Consider the following 21,242-nt stretch of genomic DNA (forward strand, 5'->3'; position numbering starts at 1 on the left):
ATGTCAGGGCAACTCAGAGTACAATTGAGTAAAAACCAAAAACCAAGCAGCAGATCAAACATCTGAATAATAATTGCAAAATAAATATCAGTCAAAATAAAAAGACTGCATGAAAATCGAAACAATGTACACATATAAAGGTTTATTTATCTGTGTAATTAACATCTCTAACGCATTTTTCCTGAGTCATTACTGAATGTTTGGCGATAACTAAAAGTTAATATTCATCTTTTCCCAGATGGGGGCGCTGTCGTCCTATTAGTCTCCTCATTTGAGAGGAGAAAACTACAAGAAAATAATTTCTTCATCTCATACCATGCATTACTGTTGATGTATTTACTCTGCAACAGGTTTAAACGCTCAAAGATGAGCTACACCTTTTTACCTTCCGCACTGCTGTCTCAGTGTAACGCACACACCAAAACTTTGATGTTTCTCACTGAGATCATTGAGAGTAAACAATGATCTCCGCAAACGTGTATGGCAAATTATTTCGGAAGTATGAAACTGCTAAATAAACGAGGATCCAACCTGTTAATGTGAGTATTTGTAAAGTTGTCCTTTTCCTTCTTTTTTTGAGCAAAACAGCCGGGAGGAGCTCATTACCAGCAGCTCTTTATGGATGGTTTTGATCGGTTTCTCTAGGCTTCGGGGGCCTCCCATTCAAATCCTCCTTTGGCCGAGTGGATGCGGTCTTTATAGAGAGGCACTGAGTCGGATCAAAGAGCTGCTCTGCAGGTTCACCACCCACCGACCCGCCTGCAGTTTGTCTTATAGACCCGGTTATGAATTGAGGAGAGCTCGCTTCAGCACGCCTTTTCTTTTTCTCCTGACCGTCTGTCTGTGAATGTGTAGGGTAACATGTGCCTGTTCCTACGTGTGTGTGTGTGTGTGTGTGTGTGTGTGTGTATGTGTGTGTATGTGTGTGTGTGTGTTTTTATTTTTAAACTCCAAAGAGGGGGAAGGATTAGGAGATTTTTGAGGCACTCACCTTTTACTCAAACAAATCATTCACTTCAGCTAATAAAAGGAATCTGACCCACATGAACTTTTAGTAAAGGCTGGTTGTTAAGCAAAAAAGAAAAAAAGGTTCAGCCCCCATTCACATGTATGGATGGATGGATAGATGGAGAGAAGGAATCAACAACTGGATTGCCACACTTCAATCACCTCAGGCCACAATCTGCTGTCTACAGGACCTCAATAAAATATTCACACCTCACATGTTGTGAAGTTGCAGCCATAAACCAGACTACTTTATCTTGATTTTATGCAAACAAACCAACGGGTGTTGCACGAAAGTGGGAGGAAAATAATACATCCTTAACATGACACTGCCACTGCCGTGTTGCGACGGGGCCATCAGATTAAAGCATCTGGTCTTAAAGTGCCTCTATTCTGCAGCTTTCAGATCAATCTCTGCTCCAACACATCTGAATCAAGTGACTGCTTAATTACCAGGCCTTCACAAGGGAAGTAATTCAACGTTTTGCTTCAGGTGGGTTGTAACAAGTATACATCCAAAAGTTGCAGTACAGAATTACTCAAGGACTGAACTTGCTGACTAAATATACCACTCTTTTATTATTTTTAGTTGTAATAAAAAAAAACTCTCAACTTATGTGTTTTCCTTCAAAGTCACAACCATACAGTACTGTTTGTAAAAGTCGATTAAAGCGTGATCCATAAGTGGACATTCCTGCAAAAATATTTTACAAACGAGAATACAAAAGCGGGACCAGTCATTTTTACTCTATCACCCCTAAAAAGATTCAACAAATAACCTTCAGAAGGCGCCTAATTAGCAATAGATTAGCGATTGATTAGCGATTATAACCTAATTAGCTAGCGTCTGCCAGCTCATCGTTTGCATTTTACGTGTCATATTTGCCGTTTTGGACAATAGATTTAAGTCCAACCCCACAGCATGGTATTTTATGAAGATGTATTTAAAAAAAGGAAGTGATAAATGCATATACATGTCACACTTTTCACATTTGCAAAGTTATTTGTAAACCATTTTCTGTCCACTCTATTGTGTTGATCTATTAAATAAAATCTCCAATTTATTCCGGGTTTTTTTGTGATATGGGGATGTGTGTGTGTGGGGGGGGGGGCGTAAACCCAGAATACACAGACATTTGTAGATGGATGTGTCAGATCCCTGATGTGTGTGGTTTCCAGTTGTTCATCTGATCTCCTCTCACGTGGTGACAGGAGGGGGAGGCGGATCTGGACTGAAGTCGGGGTGCGAAGAAGAGGAGGAGTCTAAACTTAAACAAGGAATGGGAGCGATAGCGGCGTTAGAGCAGCTGCAGGGGGACAGGAGGGACAGGCAGCGGTCTCCTCACCTTTTTTTTTCAGATTTTAATATCCTTGTTAATATGTGTATTTTTATTTTACTGTCCAAACCAGACAGCTGGATTCTGCATGTCACACATTGGCTTGTTTTATTTGTCTGCTGATAAGAGAAGGCTTAAACTGGACTAATAAAGCTGCTTTTACGCACAACGTTTTCATTTAACGAAAGTAACGACAGTGGATTTTCTGTCCCTCCACCTCCGATAGATTTCAGATGATCAACTGCTTGATACCTTGGGATAAACTTTTAATTCGTTTTTTTTTTTCTGGCTTATTGTATGCTGCGCAGAAAGAGTCTGATAAGAGTAGGAACATTTGGCACACTTAAAGAGGACTTGTGAGCTGGAGCCGAACTCACGCCGTCTCCATTAATTAGCCGGAGCAGGACGCGTGGTGACCCTTCTCACCCATGTCTCAGCAGCAGAGCACTTTGCTCCGCACCGGCTGCTCGGCGGCGCCGCGGCGGACAATCATGGACCACAGGCCCGTCCCGAGGAGACGGACCGGAGCCGTCCGACATCTGCTGCAGCTGGCGTGCGTCGTCCTCGCCTGCAGCTCCCAGCTTCTGATGGTGGAGGCGAATTCGTGGTGGTGAGTGACTGATAACTGGAGACGGCGCTTTGAAATCTGCCCATGTGGTTCGGATGCGATGTATAATTTGGAGCGTCGTTTGACGCATAATCTGGGGATGCATTTCCTCCATGTTCCGCATCCGTTTGTTGTTGTTTTCTTATTTTAAGATGCATTCATTCAGCTGTTTTTGTTTTTGTTTTTTGGGGGATCCGTTTTTTTTGTTTTTTTGTTTTTTTTTGCTTTGTGACGTTGGATGCTGGGTTTGAATAGAACAAATGTGAAGGCTCTGTCACAATATTTACCCTGGTTGGCCTCCCAAATGGCACAGCCTTGCACCTCCAGGGTGCTTTATCCACACTTGTTTTAGAAGCTGCTATAGGATTAGATGAACATTCGTGAAATGATGTTGCAGACGTTCACATGCGTGAGCTGCAGAATCAGCAGTTAGATGGTTTGTTTCATGTACTGAGCTAAGGAGTGGGGGGGGGGGTTTGGGTGGGGGGGGGAGGTCATAGGGAAGGAATCCAAGGAGTAATAAAGATAGTGGCTGTAGAGATGTTCTCCACAGGAGTCTATTTATCTGTGTTTTATAGCCCACTTGTCCCAGTAAAACTTGCGCCTGACTTTTGTGCTCTGCTGCCAGCATACCAGAGTCTCAGCTGCATTCCCACTTTTGATCAGATTTCAACTTCAAATGCCCCGCATCTTTCAGGTCTCTAGGTCTGACCCCTATCCAGCGGCCCGAGATGTACATCATCGGCGCTCAGCCCCTCTGCAGTCAGCTTTCTGGCCTTTCACAGGTGAGTTTCCACGCACCGTGCATGGGAATCTCCCCACAGGCACCGCTCAGGAGTGTCGAGCCATTAGGCAGCTAATCTCTGCTAATCCCGGCTGATGTTCCTGTGTGGCCCCGCAGAGTCAGAGGAAGCTGTGCCAGCTGTACCAAGACCACATGAGCTACATCGGAGACGGAGCGAGGACGGGCATCAAGGAGTGCCAGTACCAGTTCAAACAGAGGAGGTGGAACTGCAGCACTGTGGACAGCACGTCCGTGTTTGGACGGGTCATGCACATCGGTGAGTCTTTCATGCTGGATGTGTTAAAATTCAAGGCAGCAGCAGGTTTGAGGTTCCGAGGTATTACTGTAATTTTCTCTGGGTTTTTGTTTTTTTCAATCTACAGGGTAAAAAACCCAAGAGCATCATGTGGTTGTTTAGAAAACTTATTCTTTTTAATAGACATGAACTAGCTCCCTTTGTGAGGGCACACCGGAGTTTTATAAGGATTCAAAAACATAAACATTTCACCACAGTTTAGTCCTTTAATCTGTAGTTTCCCATCTGTGTTGAGCAGAGGTGAGCTGCCCCTCCCCCACCTGCTGCTGCGCACTGCCGATCAGGCTTCAGTCTTTCAATGCAATTTAAAATGTGTATCAAGGAACGTAAGAGAAAACTGCAGCTTCTTAACATGATTACGGAATCGAGGTGATTTGCTTTTCAGCTGCAATATTGATTAGATCATGACTTGGATACATTTCTTTGTTTTGTTCAGATACAGGATTTTGCTCATCAGGGTAATAAAAACAAATCCACCAAGTTTACAGCTTGTGTTTTCGATGTCTGCATTAATGAATGGTTTTGGATTTGCTGTATGTTAGCCTGAACCTTAATAGAACTGAATGTAATTTGTCACTTGTATTTGTCTGGCATTATTACCAAGAAAATTTATATAGCTATTGCAATGTAATTTTTTTTGCTTGTTTGATTCAATTCCCCTTTGAATCATGTAAATCACTTTGAAATGTCCTGCTGTTGAACATGTGCTTTACAAATACCTTGCCTGGAAGAAACATGTGTATTTTGGAAGGCTGAAGATGAAGACTTCAAGACAAAATTTATTTTAAAAATATCAGAAATTATCCCATAATGCACAAGCTGTCCAAAAGAATCGCCTTCTGCGTCATATAAAAAACAAAAATATCCAGTAATTCAACAAATTTAAGATGTAAACTTCCAATTGCTTCCCTGTCAATATTATTCTGATTACCAATCGTATTATGTTTAACCAGCTATATTTATGACAAAAATTTGGACCAAAAACCCTGAGTTAACATTTGCGCAGGCGCAGTAAAGGAGGTTCTCTGTTCAACGCAAAACGCGATGCACCATCGACGGAAGTCATGCGTAAAGACGCTCGAGGGTGGAAAAAAAACCTAAGTAGCTTCAAAAATATGCGTTATATCTCCGGTATTATAAGTTTCTGTCGCTGGTTTCGATCCCGGGTCCGTGTCCAGCTCGTTTAAATCCCCAGCAGGCGATGTGGGAAACGTCTCTTCAACAAGTAAGTGTCAAATCCGCTGCAGGCGGTCAGTCCGTCCGAGAGCTGAGGTGTTTGCTGCCCTTCTCTCTGCCTCTCCGTATTGACGGTGGCCTCTGTCCTCCAGGTTTATACGGAGGTGTGAGGCAGCCCCATTGTCCCGCGGCTCTCCTTTTGAAATGCGCTGATGAGCTAGCATCGAGCCGGCAGATCCGGACCTGCTATTTGAAGTCGAGTCTCCACGGTCCCATAAAGCTGACGGGGGAACTGTTTCTTTAAAAGCGCACCGAATAATAAAAAAGGCTCACACGCCTCGTTTTCTCTTTTCTTCTCTTTTTTTTTATGCATACCTTTCTGTCTGTCTGGCTGGCTGTTGATTCCAGTCCACACTGTGGTCCATAAAAGTAGCTGGCTACTTACTACACAATACTAAATACTCCAACAGAAAATCTGCAATGGAAGCGCAACCAAAAAGATTCATATTTTCTATTTGTATACCTTTTTTTTATATACAGAGATGCGTAATGGCTCTCCACCCAGGGAAACATGGCTTGGAGGGCGCCTCAATTAGAACCTAAAGTTACTGTTGAGTTGTATCACTTAACCAGCCACAAGGGCATAGAGTGCAGCTCCATGTTGCTTAAATGAGGATATGGTTCGTTCTTTCCAAGTTGTTGGTATTTATTAAAATTAAGAGCATAACTTTATCTCCGGAATAGACGTTTAAGTTACAAAACTGGAAACTATGTGGCTTCAAGTCAGGATGCTGTTTGTTATTGTTATAGAAATGACTGACATTCAGGTTTCTTAACCTCCTACTTGTCAGCATATTGATCCCATCTTCTCTGTTTGATTTTTAAGTGGTTGTGTATTAATGCAGACGGAGAGTTGGTGGTTTTGTTTTGTCGTTTTTTTACTCTGAGCAAACTGAGATCAATAACATGGACACGGGAGAAAGTGGTAAATCATTTGTGGCTTGATTTAAATTAGCTGCTTACATCGAATGAATGAGTTGTTAACAGGCAATTAGACACAAGTCCTTAGATATCCATAAATCTGAAACTCTGTTTTATTTCCATTACTACTAAATTTTCAGGTAGAGTCAAGAAAATGTTTTTATTAGTGTTAGCATACCAAATATATTTTGAAGGTTTTACATTAAGTTGACTGACAAAAAAAAGAAAAGATTGCCCTGCAAAAGTAACCGTCTTGAACTTTTTCACATTCTGCGATTTTCTTAGAACAATAAACGGACTCAATTGGGCTGTTTTGCAAAAAATAAATAAATAAAGATTAGGGAAATGGTGTATAAAGCTGAGACATGCTTCGAGTATTACGTCAAGGTGGCTGAATACAAATTCACCTAACTCTTTTCAGAATTGTATTATTTTAAAAGAAAGTTTTATTTTTTCTGCCACTTATTCAGTTAGTAGATTGTGAAAGGTCTGTTCAAAATCTAAGTAAAAAAAATCTGATACACATAAATAAAGATCTATAGCTGTACCTAAATATTTTTTTCAAAGTAATTTTATTGAAGTGATTAGAAGCTCATCTTTAAACTAATAGCAGAAATAAACTTATTTAAAACCAAGAGTAGCAAATGTTTTTCTTTTCCAGGTTACATTGTCTAACAAACTTCAGCGAACAGCTTTATTTATACTGAGAGTTAATCACATGCAAATGTATTTATTTATTAATTAGGTTTCTGAACTACATTTAGAAATTTCAAAAGAAATGAGTTTTTTTGTTGCAGAAATGTTTGAGAAAGAAGGTTTTTAAAACTTTTTTTTTACAAATAACTAAATGAAAACTGTGATGTTTTTATGTATTTATCCCTCTTTACTTTGAAAAACTAAATAAAATCCAGCCTGTCTGTAATTGCAGCATTATGCTGTGGGGTTAATTATATTTCTTAATATTCTTATTTCATGGTCTCTGAAACAAATTGATGTATCAGGTAAAAAGATGTGGATACAAAAGCGAGCCACATAAATCATCATGTTCGGTTTTATTTCAGTTTAGTTTATTTTTCCACTTCAAACTCACAACAGAAGAAACTTCACCAAAAAATAGTAAATTCAGTTCATCCACAGAGATTAAAGTGGGTTACATACATTCCCAATTGATCCTAGTTATAAAACAGTCAAGCTCAATTTATTACTCAGACCAGTTGGAAACTTTTCTTTCAAAGTAAACTCAGCCAGTCGCATTGAATCAATGACTTGCAGCAATCACTGCTCCTTGATGAACATGCAACAAGAGATAGATTTTTGGTTGCAATATGTTGAAATGGCAATAAGATACACTGGAAGTCTGTGATGGTAATATGTAATGTACAAAAAAATTGAATGACAGAGCAATGCACCTCGGTTCGCTTTTGAAATCTAAGAAAAAAACATCTCGTGTTTTTCACTCCACCAGGCTCAAGGGAGACGGCATTCACGTACGCCATCAGCGCGGCCGGTGTCGTCAACGCCATCAGTCGGGCGTGCCGCGACGGCGAGCTCTCCACGTGTGGCTGCAGCCGCGCCGCCCGGCCCCGCGACCTGCCGCGCGACTGGCTGTGGGGAGGCTGCGGCGACAACGTGCATTACGGCTACCGATTCGCCCGGGAATTTGTCGATGCCAAGGAGCGGGAGAAGAATTACCCGCGCGGGTCCAGAGAGTACGCCCGAATGCTCATGAACCTGCACAACAACGAAGCGGGGAGACAGGTATGACGAACCCAACACACACCGCCACTTTTTGTTCTGCTGTGGGAACTTTGTTGGGGGAAATGTGTTTTTCCTCTTTTTACCCGCATACTATATCTGTATGTCTGTTAGGAATGTGTGTCAAAGTTGACGTGGCCTTCCCACACTGAGAGTTTGTGTGTGTGTGTGTGTGTGTGTGTGTGTGTGTGTGTGTGTGTGTGTGTGTGTGTGTGTGTGTGTGTGTGTGTGTGTGTGTGTGTGTGTGTGTGTGTGTGTGTCGGTTATTTATTGGGAACCTGCAAATGGTACAACTGCTAACGCCCTTGGAGTTTAGCTGGGTCGCCCAGGTCAAGGCACATTCCAGCGCTTTAACGCACAGACACACATGCACGGATAAACACGGACAGATGCAACACATTAGACGTCAACATTATTATTATTATTATTATTATTGGGAACATGAACTTTGGTGGATCCATTTCATGGCACGTTGGCAAGATGTTGTGTATTTTTAAATCTGCACTTTTGGTCGTAAACCGTCCTCCTCGCCTGTTTGGGTGCAGGCCGCTTATCTCCACCGCAGCTTTGTTTAAGCTGTTTACAGGACAGACATGCATGTGTGTATGCACAAATGCCCCGTTTGATTTGTGTGAGAGACAGTGAGCCCAGGTTTGTGTGTGTCAGAGGTCAAAGGTGAGGGTCTGGAGAGCTTGTGTTTCTGCCGACGGTCCCGTTGGGGCTATAGAAGAAAGTATGAGGAGGAAGATATACTGCCGCAGCTTTGTATTAACACATGCTTCCACACACGCACACTCTTTTGAAATAACTTTTCCTTCCTTCTCCTGTTTGATCCTTCGCTTTCATTGTCGTCTGTCCATCGAAACGGAAGAGAGGAGAAGAGGGAGATGAAAAGGTGGGGAGGAAGACAGTTTCTCTCCTTCTCCTCATCCCTCCGTTTCGTCTTTCTTCTGAGGACACGCTGGTTTGTCCTAAGTGGGATTTGTCTTGCTTGGCTGAACAAGGCAAACCACAGAGTCTTTGTAGAGGATGTAGAGGTCTGCCACTGTGTGTGTGTGTGTGTGTGTGAACAGTGAGCAGTGTGGTTGTCTGTGTGTGCTGAGGTCTGGAGGCAGAGACGCACATCAAGGGAGGAATCTTTGTCAAACTTGACCGATTGTCACTAACTAAAATTAGATGCTCATTCAGCTTTCTGTTCAACATAAAAACATATTCCTGTTTGGTTTTTCATTATGTGAATTCTGTTGAAAACCTCTTGTCTGGCAGATTTACTCACTCACTATCAGAGGGCAACAGAGAGACCCAAACACACACTTGCATTTATGAACGGTTTAGAGAGACCACTGAACATTTGGATAATATGGAAAAAGCCAGGGTAAACGCACAGAAAACTCCAGGCCATAGTGGGAATCCAGGTGAAAAAAATGTTTCAACAAAGAACAGACGATTTAAAAAAAATGTATACATGTATATTAGATATAAAACAGACACATTTCTGCTCCCAATCTGTGTAATATCATCACTGCACATTGTAAGAATCAATATGTCAGGTGTTTCTTCATAAATAACATGAGACGGGTGACAATTGCAGTGCCCTGAAAACATATCCGGAGGAAAACTAACAATGCACATGACCATAAACATACCAAATTCACAGTGACACAAGGAGGTGGTAGCATCATGCTGTGGGAATGCTTTTCTTGAGCCGGTGCATTAATTAAGTCTACTGGTAAGACTGAGAACTATCCAAAGAAAACTATAATGTAATCATCTAGTTTTCCTACAGTTAGGTCAAAACAAAGACTCTCAACACCAACAATGCCAGTGAAGCACAGACGTGTGTTGACCTTTTTTCTTAACTTCTCACTTCATTCATAGCTTAGCCTGGCACTAAAAGGCAGCCTGTGTTCTCCATTTCTGTCCTTGTGTGTTTCAGACACGGGCAAGTACACACTCATACACACACTCACTCACTCTAACCCTGACTGAGTAAAACCTATTGTGCTTGACACAGAGAGCTTGTCTAGGCCATGGATGACTGACCATGAGGGTCCAGAGTCACTGTGCCCAGCAGGCATGACCCACCAAATACCTCACCATGGCGCTGGACAAACAGATGCCTGCTTTGATTGGACAGAATGGGGTTCCTGGCTGCTACTGTTTTGTGGTAAAAGTGTTTTTTTCACGGGAGAAATAAGTGTTGTAGTTATAATATCTCAAGCTAAACCACCAAACGTGTGCAGCCTTAATAACAAATACCATTGTCCTCTGTTTTCCGTGGCTGTCTGAGGAGGTCACGGGGGTCGGATCACAGGATTGCAGGGTGCCGAGTGCTATGCCTGCTGGGTAGTAAAGTAGAGGTCTGAAAGCAGGGGGTAGGAGGTGGGACGCAGGGGTCAGGGGTGTTTGGGATGCAGAGGTTAACGGAGGTGAGAAGGTAATTGAGATCAGGCAACGTGAGGAGAGAGAATGATGGGTTTCATTAGCGTCAGGGGAAATTAGGAATCAGAGGTAAATGATTCAGGGAGTAAATGTGTGGTAGCTTGTCTGGTGCACACTAAACTCTGTGCAGCGCTCAATGAGAGCAGGCGTAATTTATGTGGGTGTTTAGGATAGGGGTGTTTTAATGTGGCTTGTTTATTAAATGTTGTTTAGGTGACCTGGTAAAGCTGCAAGGTTTACTGCTGCAGAGACCGTAAATCTTCTATTTCCTGTTCTGTGTTTTGTTTTAAACAAACCCATATGTTCAGAACGCAGCAACATCCTACAAATTACAGGCTTTCTGAGGGAAAAAAGCGTGACAGAACGTCAAATGTTTCCAATGTTTGATTTGTGGTTTTAAAGTTAGCTGAGGGTGAAGGAAATGAAACAGAGATGTCCATTTTTTTTTTTTTACAATCTTTCTTGAGAAAAATGTAAGTTTCAGCCACCACAATGCAACTTTGATATCACTAGTATTTGGGGGTATCAGTGGAGAGTGGTGTACTCTTTTTCATCGATACACCAAAATAAAATACTGTGCAATCAACTGCTTTTTGAAGTCATCTACTGGTAACCTGTACTTATATCTGTGAAGGATTTTTTTTTTTTAAATGTTGCTGAATAAACAGCATTATGAAGACCAAAACCACAACAAACAGGTCCAAAAGACTTGCAATTGCAGTAAGAGGTGGTTCTATTGAGCAAAAATGGTTGTTTGCACAAATACACCACTCTATTAAGAGTTTGTCAGGAGACTCTTTTTCATTCTTTTTCGCAATGATTCATTAATTTATGGTTACTATCAGACAAATTTCCCATAAAATACCCAAAAGTGTGTGGTGGCAACATAACATTTTGTTATGACATTGTGTTTTAGCAAGGATCTCCATTAAGTATTTTAAAATTCAGGGTAAATGTAAATATTTTAATATATTCAGTTTATTAGTCATTTCCATTCAAAAAACCTTATACTGTAAATTTGACTCTGAAACAGTCTGGGATGTCGATATGAGAAATTGTCGCAGGAATTCTGTAGTTACATATTTCCACCACTAGATGGTAGCAGAGTAGTATTGAAACTAAGAATTCAGACTTCTGTACTTTGCCGTTATGCCTGTTCTTTCCTTTTCTGGTAGGAGGATTTATTTACAGATATACATGAACGTCTGTCTTTCACCAGGCCGTCTACAACCAAGCGCATGTCGCCTGCAAGTGTCACGGAGTCTCCGGGTCCTGCAGTCTGAAAACTTGTTGGCTTCAGCTGGCCGACTTCAGGCGAGTCGGAGAATTTCTGAAAGAGAAATACGACAGTGCTGCGGCCATGCAGATTGGACGCAAGGTATTGATTTGATATGTAGTGACCACAAACATTTACTTGAATGCTTCATTGGTGAAATGTGCTAAACAGATAGACTTGACTTGATACACTCACTTTATTTAAAGTCCAGACCACTGATCTGGTGGTCCACTGTCCAGATGTATCGCTCAAACTTCTAACCTCCTTTTTTTTTTTTTTTTTTTTTTTTGCTCAACTAGGGGAAGCTGGAGCTGAAAGACAAGCGCTTCAACAACCCGACACCTGAGGACATGGTCTACATTGACACAAGCCCCGACTACTGTCTCCGGAACGAAACCACGGGCTCTCTGGGAACGCATGGCCGCTACTGCAACAAAACCTCAGAGGGCATGGACGGCTGCGAGCTGATGTGCTGCGGCAGAGGGTACGACCAGTTCAAGACGTACAAGCACGAGCGCTGCCACTGCAAGTTCCACTGGTGCTGCTACGTCAAGTGCCGGCGCTGCACGACTCTCGTGGACCAGTTTATGTGCAAATAGCACAAAACGGCGGGTGAACTCTGACCCAAAGAAATGGGAGAGGAAGGAGGAGGTTATGAAGAATGATGATATCCATTTTAATATAAAGAGCTGATCAATGGACTGATATATATATATATATATAAAAAAGATGTCCAATATTCTGATCACGGTCCTGACGGAAGAACAAAACAGCACAAACGAGGATGAAAGGGAAAAACAGACCAGGTTTCAATCCCTTAAAGTGGGGACACATTGAACTGTGTGAGCTGAAGAGATGAAAATAAATATATAATTAAGAAAGAAAGAAATCTACAGCGTACACATTTTAACTTAAAGAGACTTGTGTTTGTTTTAAAGTATGAAGCAGCCTTGATTCCTCTGATTCCTGCTGCTTTTTTAATGCAAGAGCACTGCTAACATCACTGTATGCACTCCCATCCCACTGGCAGGAGCAAAGAAAACTACAACCAGCAGAAAGGGAACAAGTCAAGGTGACAATGAACCCAAAGTGCCTTGTAGAAGTATTCATACCAGTTCAACTATTTTTCACGTTTCATCCAAAAACTGGATTTTACGTGACAAACCAACAAAAAGTGGTCCATAGATATGCAGTACAAGGAAAACAATCCACATTGAGACATTTTTTTGCTGGAATTATAGTTATAAATAACATTCTGCCCTGAACAAGTTTGATGTTGTTGTTAGGATTTTGCAAGCATCTCTCCCTGTCCAGTAGACAACACTCTGCTATTACTGAAAATAAAGAGATCAGGCTCACTTCTCTGAGCTTTACTGAGAGCTTTTCCGCACCAGAAAATCTATTTTTGCTAACTGCGTTATAGTGTGGGACTCCAAGCATGATGATTCCACCACCATGTAGGGATTAAAGCAATCATGTCCAGTTTTAGGGTCTGTCAGACTTTTTTTTTTACTAAAATGCTTTCTGTCTTTCACTGGCCAAATCACCTGCTTCCACATATTTGCTCTGCTCCCTTCATGGCTTTTTGCAACGTGAATTTCTTAAGGGACTTGCACACCGAATGCAGCACCAGCTCCACCTCTGAAATCCATTCATTTGTGCTTCATGCTCCGTGCAACAATGTTTCGTTTTTCGCTTCTTTCTTTTTTCCTGCGCCGAGCGAACGCCAATGCACTGCATCTCCTCCCTCAGCATTGAAGTGCAAGCAGCTCGGCACGGCTTGCGTTGCACTCAGGTTAAAGTCGATATTTGTTGCACTTTGACTGCAGTTACACAGCGACAGATCCTCGCTTGGTCAATACATACAAGATATCTGTCAAACGGCTCCACACTGAGTAGAAAGCAGCCTGTTAATATGGAAACCAAACTCCTTCACTTGGTCTCTAAAGGGTTACATGTTTCTTTTTTATCTTCTTCCCTGTTGTTGGTTTTGGCACAAAGGAAATGTAAGATTTGCAACTCAAACATAATAATAATAATACTTTTTATTGTGAAACTCTGCCTCTTGTTGTGTTGTACTTTGCTATGGATGAACAGAGCCCAGCACCATCAGTGTTGCTTCCACTTTTCCAGGATTCACTGCTGTGAAGCTCAAAGGATGCTGTTTGTCTTTCTTCTCGTCACTCTTCCTTCAAGGCCAGATTTATTAGTTGACCTCTAATCTCTATTCTACCTGTCTGATTATGATCATGTCTTGAAAGGTTTGCAGTTCTTGTATCTATTTTTAGATGATGGATTGAACATCTTGGTGAGAAGTTCCAAGCTTGAGATATTGTTTCATAACCTAACTCGGCTTGAACCTTCTCTACAATCTTTTCCGTGACCTTTCTGCTTTATTCCTTATGTTTTCAGGATGCCATTTGTTCACTAATGTCTCCAACAAATCTCTAAGGCTTTCGAAGATTTGTTGAGTTTGAACTGAGATTCACCTAAGTGCATATGTACTCCATTTACTTAGAAGATCTCTCACGGTTCAGGGAAAGGAGGGCTGGTTACATCTTTCGGTTTTTAATCTGTAGCCAAAATAGAAAGGTTCATGTCGTTTTCCTTCCGCTTCATAATTACGTTCCACTTTGTATTTATGTAGCAAATCCCAATAAGATACATTGCAGTTTGTAGTTCTGAAGTGACAAAATGTGAACAAGGATATTGAATATTTTTGCAAGGCACTGCAAAGAGAGGGACTCCAGATACTTCACTCTTCTTTGTAACAAACTTTAGGAGAAAAAGAAGAGCTCACATAAATCCAGTTCTAAATGCCTGAACCTGCAGCAACATCAGCAAAGTGCTAACAATAATTCTCAAAAGGACACGGCGCACTCCCCTTTGTGTCGGTGACCTGACAAATGATCCTGTGATCGGGTTAATGAGGCCTGCTGCTTGCAGCCATCTTGACATTGTTGCTGTTTAAGTGGGCAGCTTGCTGTCTAGCTCCATAACCTTCACATCAGGTGAAGAAAGCACCCAGTAGAGAGATGAACATGTTGGACTGGCCTTAATGAAGACATGCAAAGAGACGCGTTCGGTGCCAAGTGGACCTTTTTCATCTGACGATGTCAAACAAGATGTCAAGTGTTGTGTCGACTTGGTGTTTTTGCCAGGACTGTGACACTTTGTGACACTTTGTGACACTTTGTGACTGTGAATCAGATAATAGACGTGTTTGTGGACACATGAGGACTGAATATGCTGTGGAAAATAAATGCAAGAAGAAACGGAAGAACTGGACTGCAATTCCTTACAAGCAACGTTCAAGAACTTGGTGCATAAGAATCTATATTTTGTTGGTGTTTATAAGCTTATGATGTTTTCTATGTTTTATACATGCATATTACTGTGTATTCTTTTGATAAAGTAGACTTTGAAAGTGAAGCTTTCTGTCTGCTGCAGTTCTTCTCCTCTACAGCTAAACCTTTTTTTTTTCTTCTTTTTTTTTACCTGGTTGCATTATTTTGCAATAGGGTAAAAAATGTCAGAAAATGCAGAGTTTGAGAAGGTCTGTACACACAACAGAGAAACAAAAAAGGAGAATTTGTTACTTTAATTTTCTGAACGTTGAATCTTGAATCTTCTCTCATACAACCTTCCATCCTAGTATTTTTTTTTTTTTTTTTACTAAAGATGCATAAATTTGTTTTCTTCTTGGTGATGTTTTTGTTCTGGTTTTGATTAGTGATCACTTGTCTATTTAACATACAACTATTTTGGATTTTTACCTAAAGTTTTACATCAGAACTTGCTGATTTTCCAGCTAAATTTTCCCCATAATTTTTTCCTGCCTTTTCCGCTGAAGACTTTTGATTCCAACAGATGGCCAGGCAGACTGTCTGTCTGTCCCTACAAACTCCTTGTTTGTTCTCAATCTCTGTCCCACAACATTCATTTTCCACATTTAAAAAACTAAGCATGATTCCCATAAATACCATCAAGATGATCTTAAGTTGTCTCTTAACATTTGTTTGTCAGTGTTTTTCAATGTTTAGCGCTGAATGTCGAGGCTAATCGGGTCAGAACAGTGACCTTACTAACAATCCCATTACTTGCAGCTGCTTGCAGGTAATTGGATTAGACAACTGACCAGAGCGGCACGAGTGACCTGCACCCCTGTGTATAAGAAATCCTCCTCACCGGACGGAGGACGGTGAATGTCTGGGGTCATCTGTTATTGTAGACAAACTCTCAATGCCTATTGGAGCTGGAAACATAATAATCAGTAAAAAAAAGTAACTGATAATCTACAAAGTGTGCCGTATATGTCGTTCATGACATGTGTGAGGCTCTAGCAAGATTGGATCAGTGAAAGTGTAACCTTCAGGCCCATCTAATCCTCCTGGCCTGACAGCCATCTGTTTACAAAGTGCTGCCAGCTTGAATTTGCACAAACGGAAAACAAAACACTCGGTGAGGATTTCCACCCTCATGTTGCTTTATATTAAATGTTTTTTTTTTTGTATTTTCTTAACTTTAGGGGTGAGGCTGTTTTTTGAAACCTGGTGGTTGCAGAGAATCACAGAGGTAAGTGTGTTTAGTACATGTGAATACTTTTACTTTTTTGTGGCCATGCAGCCAGTTTAGTGTTGCTTTTAGTTTTTCTTGGGTGTGGATTTTTATTGAATAATGACTTGGAAATGTATGCATATGTAAACGTACAGCTACTTATTTTCTTGGGATTTTATTGTCATAGACCTATCTAAAGTATTGTGTTGTAGTTTAATGGAGGAAAAATGACGTAACGCTGTAGAGAGCCAGTTTTTTTGCTGCAATTAGTCCTTTATCTGCATCAGCTTTACAGACTGAACCTTTTAGTATTTTTCTTAGCAAAAATAGATCAAGCTCCATTATCCTGAATGGCAAATGCCTATAAAGATATATTTTCACGGATTCTTAGTAAAAGTTAGGTCTGGTCTTTGACTAGACCATACTATTTTACATATTGTATATTTAGGGCTCGGTTTTAAGCCACATAGGCCTCCACATGAGCAAGTCGGCTATTCTGTCCTGATGCTGAAGAAAACCATCCCCTCATCATGATGCTGCCACCATTGTATGTAACCTTTGGGATGTTGCGTTTGCGTTGATGGTTGTTAGTTTTGCTTGTTGGCCAAAAAGTTCACTGCTGTTTCTGCTTGTAATTCTTCCATTAAGACCAGAAATGTGGACCAAGCAACTAATGGCTACACTGTCAATATATTCCTCCACCTGAGCAGTTAATCCCTGCAGCTTCTCCAGAGTTGCCCTGGGCCTCTTGGGCATTGTGTGGAATCATGAGCATTTCAATAATCCTCTCTTTGGATCATTGGAGGAACGGCACACATGACTCTACATCTCAAACACAGCGATGGGGTCGAGGATATGAAATTTACGAGGAACTAGCAATAACTGTAGACTCATCTTTAACAAACAGATGATTATTTAATGGCTCTACACCGATGTTAAAGCTAATTAACTGCTCCATTCTTGATTGTTCAGTTGTATTCCTGGTTCCGTCATCTTTTTCGCTGCAATGAAACAAGATACAAGATGTAGGGAGTTCTGGCTCCTAGTGGATTAAAGGCTCTGGCCGATCATGTCTTGGGTTTGAAGCTGTGGATCGTGGTGATGGATTGAACAGAAATTTGAGATCTTGTATTCTAATCTTTGAGTTGGGAATAAACTGCACAAGGTGAATTCTGACTACTAATTAGGTGACTTGTCAGAGCAATTTGTTTCACTGTCTTTTTGAAAAAGAGTTAAATGACACACTTAAGGAACTTTTATTTGTAAAAAAAAATTAAATAAAATACATATGTTTTCTTCACTTTGTCACACAAGAAGTTAAAACGCTAACAGTTTTTGAGTGTAATATAAAAAATGTACTAGGTGTGAATATTTTTACTAGGCATTGTTTTTCACTTATTCTTCTTGTTTGTTTTATTTTGGCAAATTTTGACTTTGAACAATGAGGCCATTATCCTTAAAACTTGTTTTGTCTCTAAGTGCAGGAGGAAGAAAGCTGCTTTTTCCTCTAAAATCATAATAAAACCCCGAGTAAAAATGCTTGCATTAACTGCCCAGTTCCCGTGTTTAACAGGCCATTTATCATGTTGGAGTGAGAGCATTTCCCCCGCATTTAGCCACATGATACCAGACGCAAAGGGTACAAAGGGATTTTGCACAATATGTTTGTAGATTAGCCAGCAGCTGGTGTGGGAAATCTCTCTGTGATCTAGATTAGCTGAAGTGAGGAAACCGTTTCATTTTCAAATACCATAAACCTACAGAGCGCGACAGATCCCATGCCTTTTCCTTATTCAGCTGCTTACGCTGCTGTTTTTACTCTTCAAACACAAACAGAGCTCAAAGACCAAGTCAAACACAAATGTTCAGCCACTTATCCATAAGCTCATTCATCCATATGCTTTCTACAAGCTGTGGTAGGAGCAGGATGGATCGCTGAGTAGCCTGACTATCTAATCTTCTGGGGATGGCTCTGCACACGGAGTAAGTGCTCTCTGAGTTGGAAGGTCAGCTTCCACGTCAGTGCTGCTTTCTGTACGTCTCAAATATCTTCGAAAGCGCTTCTGCTTATTGACCTTTTAGCCCCATTTACGATATGGATACAAAAGTCAAAACACTATAGAAATATTTAGTTTCAGCTTGTTGTTCTATTTTTTTACTGCAGTTTAGCAAAGAAAGATATTCAGTTCCTTGCAAAAAATATAAACTGCTAAACCTTTTTCACATCTTATGGTAGAACTGCAAATACCACTATTCCGCTGACAAATCGGTGCATAATTGTTGAGTGGAAGGTAAAACATTGTTTAATCAACTCCTCGTTGTTATAGTTCAAGTTGCATGTTTAGACTTGCTAAGGTAAATTTACACCACAGTCTCAAATTTTCCACGTCTTCTAAAATATTGTCTTCAATTATTGTCCTGTATTTAGCTCCATATGTCATCCTGTTGACTCTGACCAGCTTCATTCTGCCTCCTGAAGAAAATTCTCACAGCATAATGCTTGGAGTATTTTTAGGATGTTTTTTTGTTCTGTTTTTTTGTTTGTTTGTTTGTTTCACTGCAGTCTAAAATTAGACATATATTTTAGACATATAAATTAGACATATAAATTAGACATATATTTTCTAATTAAACTATGAAGCAAACAAATATTGTCAGCTGTCAGAAAACCTGATAAGCAATCATTTTCCTGTCTACTTTTTCCTAATGCTATCATAGAAAATCCCAACAAATTGCATTCAAGTTTGTTTCTAATGTGACAAAATATGGAAAGGTTCAGGGCGTGTGAATATATTTTTTAATTCACCTGTGCTTTTACATCCAGCTTAATTTCGTACTGATGAAAGAAATAAAGAACAGATTTTATGCCTGTAAATTAAAAAGACTGGTGATGCATTAAATATCTCTCAGAGCAGCTGAAATAAATGCTTCATGTATTCCTTCAGAAATTGCACACAGCAAGTAATGAAGTAATTAGACTCAAAATATGCACTTGGACACTTTATTGATTCAAGTACTGAAAGTGTTGACTTCAAGATTTAAAGACTATTAACATAATATTGCACTTAGCATAGACAAAAACATCTTTTCATTAATGCATTTTTCTTTATTCCGAGGAGCTAAAGAATGAAGCGTGGTGAGTGTAGCGCATTATGTGCTCTTATTGCAACCCGCATGCAGGTAAGCGTGTTGGATGTAGGTCATGGCTAAGTGACCTAATTTTTAAATATTTAAGGCTGGTTTCAGTGACGCCCGGTGTGATCGAACAGGGCTGGTATTGAATGTTGCTTCACTCTTTCAGGTCTTCGTGTCTTCTTAAAAGTTTCATACATAATCTTGTTGAGGATTGATTATGGGCCACATTTTTTTTTACACTCTGGTTCTGTTTGGAATAAACATGTTGCCTAACGACAGTAAGAGCCATTGCATAAACCGAATAAAAGCCATTTGAAGTTCAACAAATTATAATTATGATTGTGTTTTCAGGTGTGGCGCACAGGCTGTAACCCGCCTGTGCTGTGTGAAAACCTTCATCCTGCCAACGATGTTCACACCCTAAAAAAAACACGACAGTCAACTTATGGAAAATTACGTGGACAAGCTCGCTTTCAACTTGGGAGGAGGTAGAGAATATACAGTTAAGATGACAGTTTGACTGAAACGGCTCGACAAAACATAAACCGGCCCGGGCGGTTCTGGCCAACTGGGGTCTTTGCCCCTGGAAAACCGCCCCTGTTATGGCCCCTGTACTGAAGAGATGATACTGAATTAATTCCTCATGTAGATATGCGCTGGTACAGAAACTGTAATTAATTGGTCCGTTGGACCAGTTTCATTTTTTTTATCTTCACATTTTTAGCTTGAGCTAAAAACCTTAAGTTATTAGCTTGAGCTGCATTGGGATAGGATCACATTGTTCATCTTGTTTGTTTCATTCTGTTTTTCTGTGACCCCATAAAAAAACACACACAAAAAAAAACAGGTCTGCTTGGTAAATTTAGTTTACAACTGCCACTTTAAGCCCGTATAGGGCTTTGAAAGATCTTTATATTTTTTCAAATTTACTCAAATCTGGTCAGGCAAACTGAAACATACATTTGAAAGTTTTATTTATTTTTTTCTCCAGTATTGCCCTGCATTTACATTCTTGCATCTTCACATCATCTGTGATTTGCTTCCCTTTTTCAGTTGGGGACAAAAGCTTCTCAGCATAATGCTGCCATCACCATGCCCTTGAGAGAAGATGTTTTCAGGGTGACATGAACTTTAATATGAGTACATTTATTCATTGTAGAAAAATTCATATAAAAAAAATTTGCTTAACCAGAACAATGGCACCACAATTACTGGTAAAAATTACTGGTAAATGTAAACTAAAACATTAATTGTATGTAATGTACACGTTATTTCCAAAGTTAATCTACGTTTTAAATTGTAGTTCCATAAATGTGTGTTCTCCAAGAAAAAAAGCCACTTACTATATTCTGCACAAATCTAGTCAGAGGATAAAAGAAACAAAAAAAATACATAGCAATTTTAGAGTTACCCCTGTCTGTAAAACAAACTTTCAATCTTATTTTTGTCACATTAAAACTAAAAACTTGCTGGGATTTTATCTGATATCATTAAATATAAATGTGAAGTGGAAAGAAAAAAAATGTAAAAAAGAAAAAAAGGTTGTGCAATGACAAATGAAGGTTGCACAAACAAACTGGTTATGCCAACAACAAGTTCAGTGAAGGACACTCTTGCATTCAGTGCTGCTCATGTTTAGTTTGGTAATTTTTAATGTTTCTCTCATCAGTAAAGAACCGAGACAATCCTGGAAAGATTCAAGACATCTAAGTGTTAAGTGTTTTAAATGATAATTTGAGCACATGATTGAATCTGACAGAACTGCATAGAAATGACAAGGATGGAAATTATTTTCTGACGTCAAGTCAAAGGATTGTCATTTGATTTTATCTGATTTTAGTTCCAGAAAGAGGAATAGAAATGTTCACAGT

At 40.1% G+C, this 21,242-nt stretch overlaps 1 protein-coding gene across 3 annotated transcripts in view; it reads left to right on the plus strand.

Annotated features, from left to right (window-relative positions):
• The window catches only part of wnt5b (wingless-type MMTV integration site family, member 5b), a 74,013-nt gene extending 58,902 nt beyond the window's left edge, over positions 1–15,111 (plus strand). Inside the window, exons 3-8 of one of the 3 annotated variants that reach the window (XM_008400745.3) lie at positions 2,780–2,952; positions 3,647–3,734; positions 3,851–4,010; positions 7,672–7,964; positions 11,623–11,781; positions 11,979–15,111. In XM_008400745.3, the coding sequence (XP_008398967.1) occupies positions 2,834–2,952; positions 3,647–3,734; positions 3,851–4,010; positions 7,672–7,964; positions 11,623–11,781; positions 11,979–12,278 (1,119 nt within the window). In that variant the 5' untranslated portion in view covers positions 2,780–2,833 and the 3' untranslated portion in view covers positions 12,279–15,111. Of the gene's footprint in view, positions 1–2,116; positions 2,953–3,646; positions 3,735–3,850; positions 4,011–7,671; positions 7,965–11,622; positions 11,782–11,978 lie in introns of those variants that run through there. The other 2 variants (XM_008400747.3, XM_008400744.3) reach the window with 2 other exon arrangements.
• The last annotated feature ends 6,131 nt before the right edge of the window (positions 15,112–21,242 follow it).

The sequence above is a fragment of the Poecilia reticulata genome, chromosome 23, assembly GCF_904066995.2.
Source record: "Poecilia reticulata chromosome 23, P_reticulata-male-v2, whole genome shotgun sequence".
In the NCBI taxonomy this organism is placed as follows: Eukaryota; Metazoa; Chordata; class Actinopteri; order Cyprinodontiformes; family Poeciliidae; genus Poecilia; species Poecilia reticulata.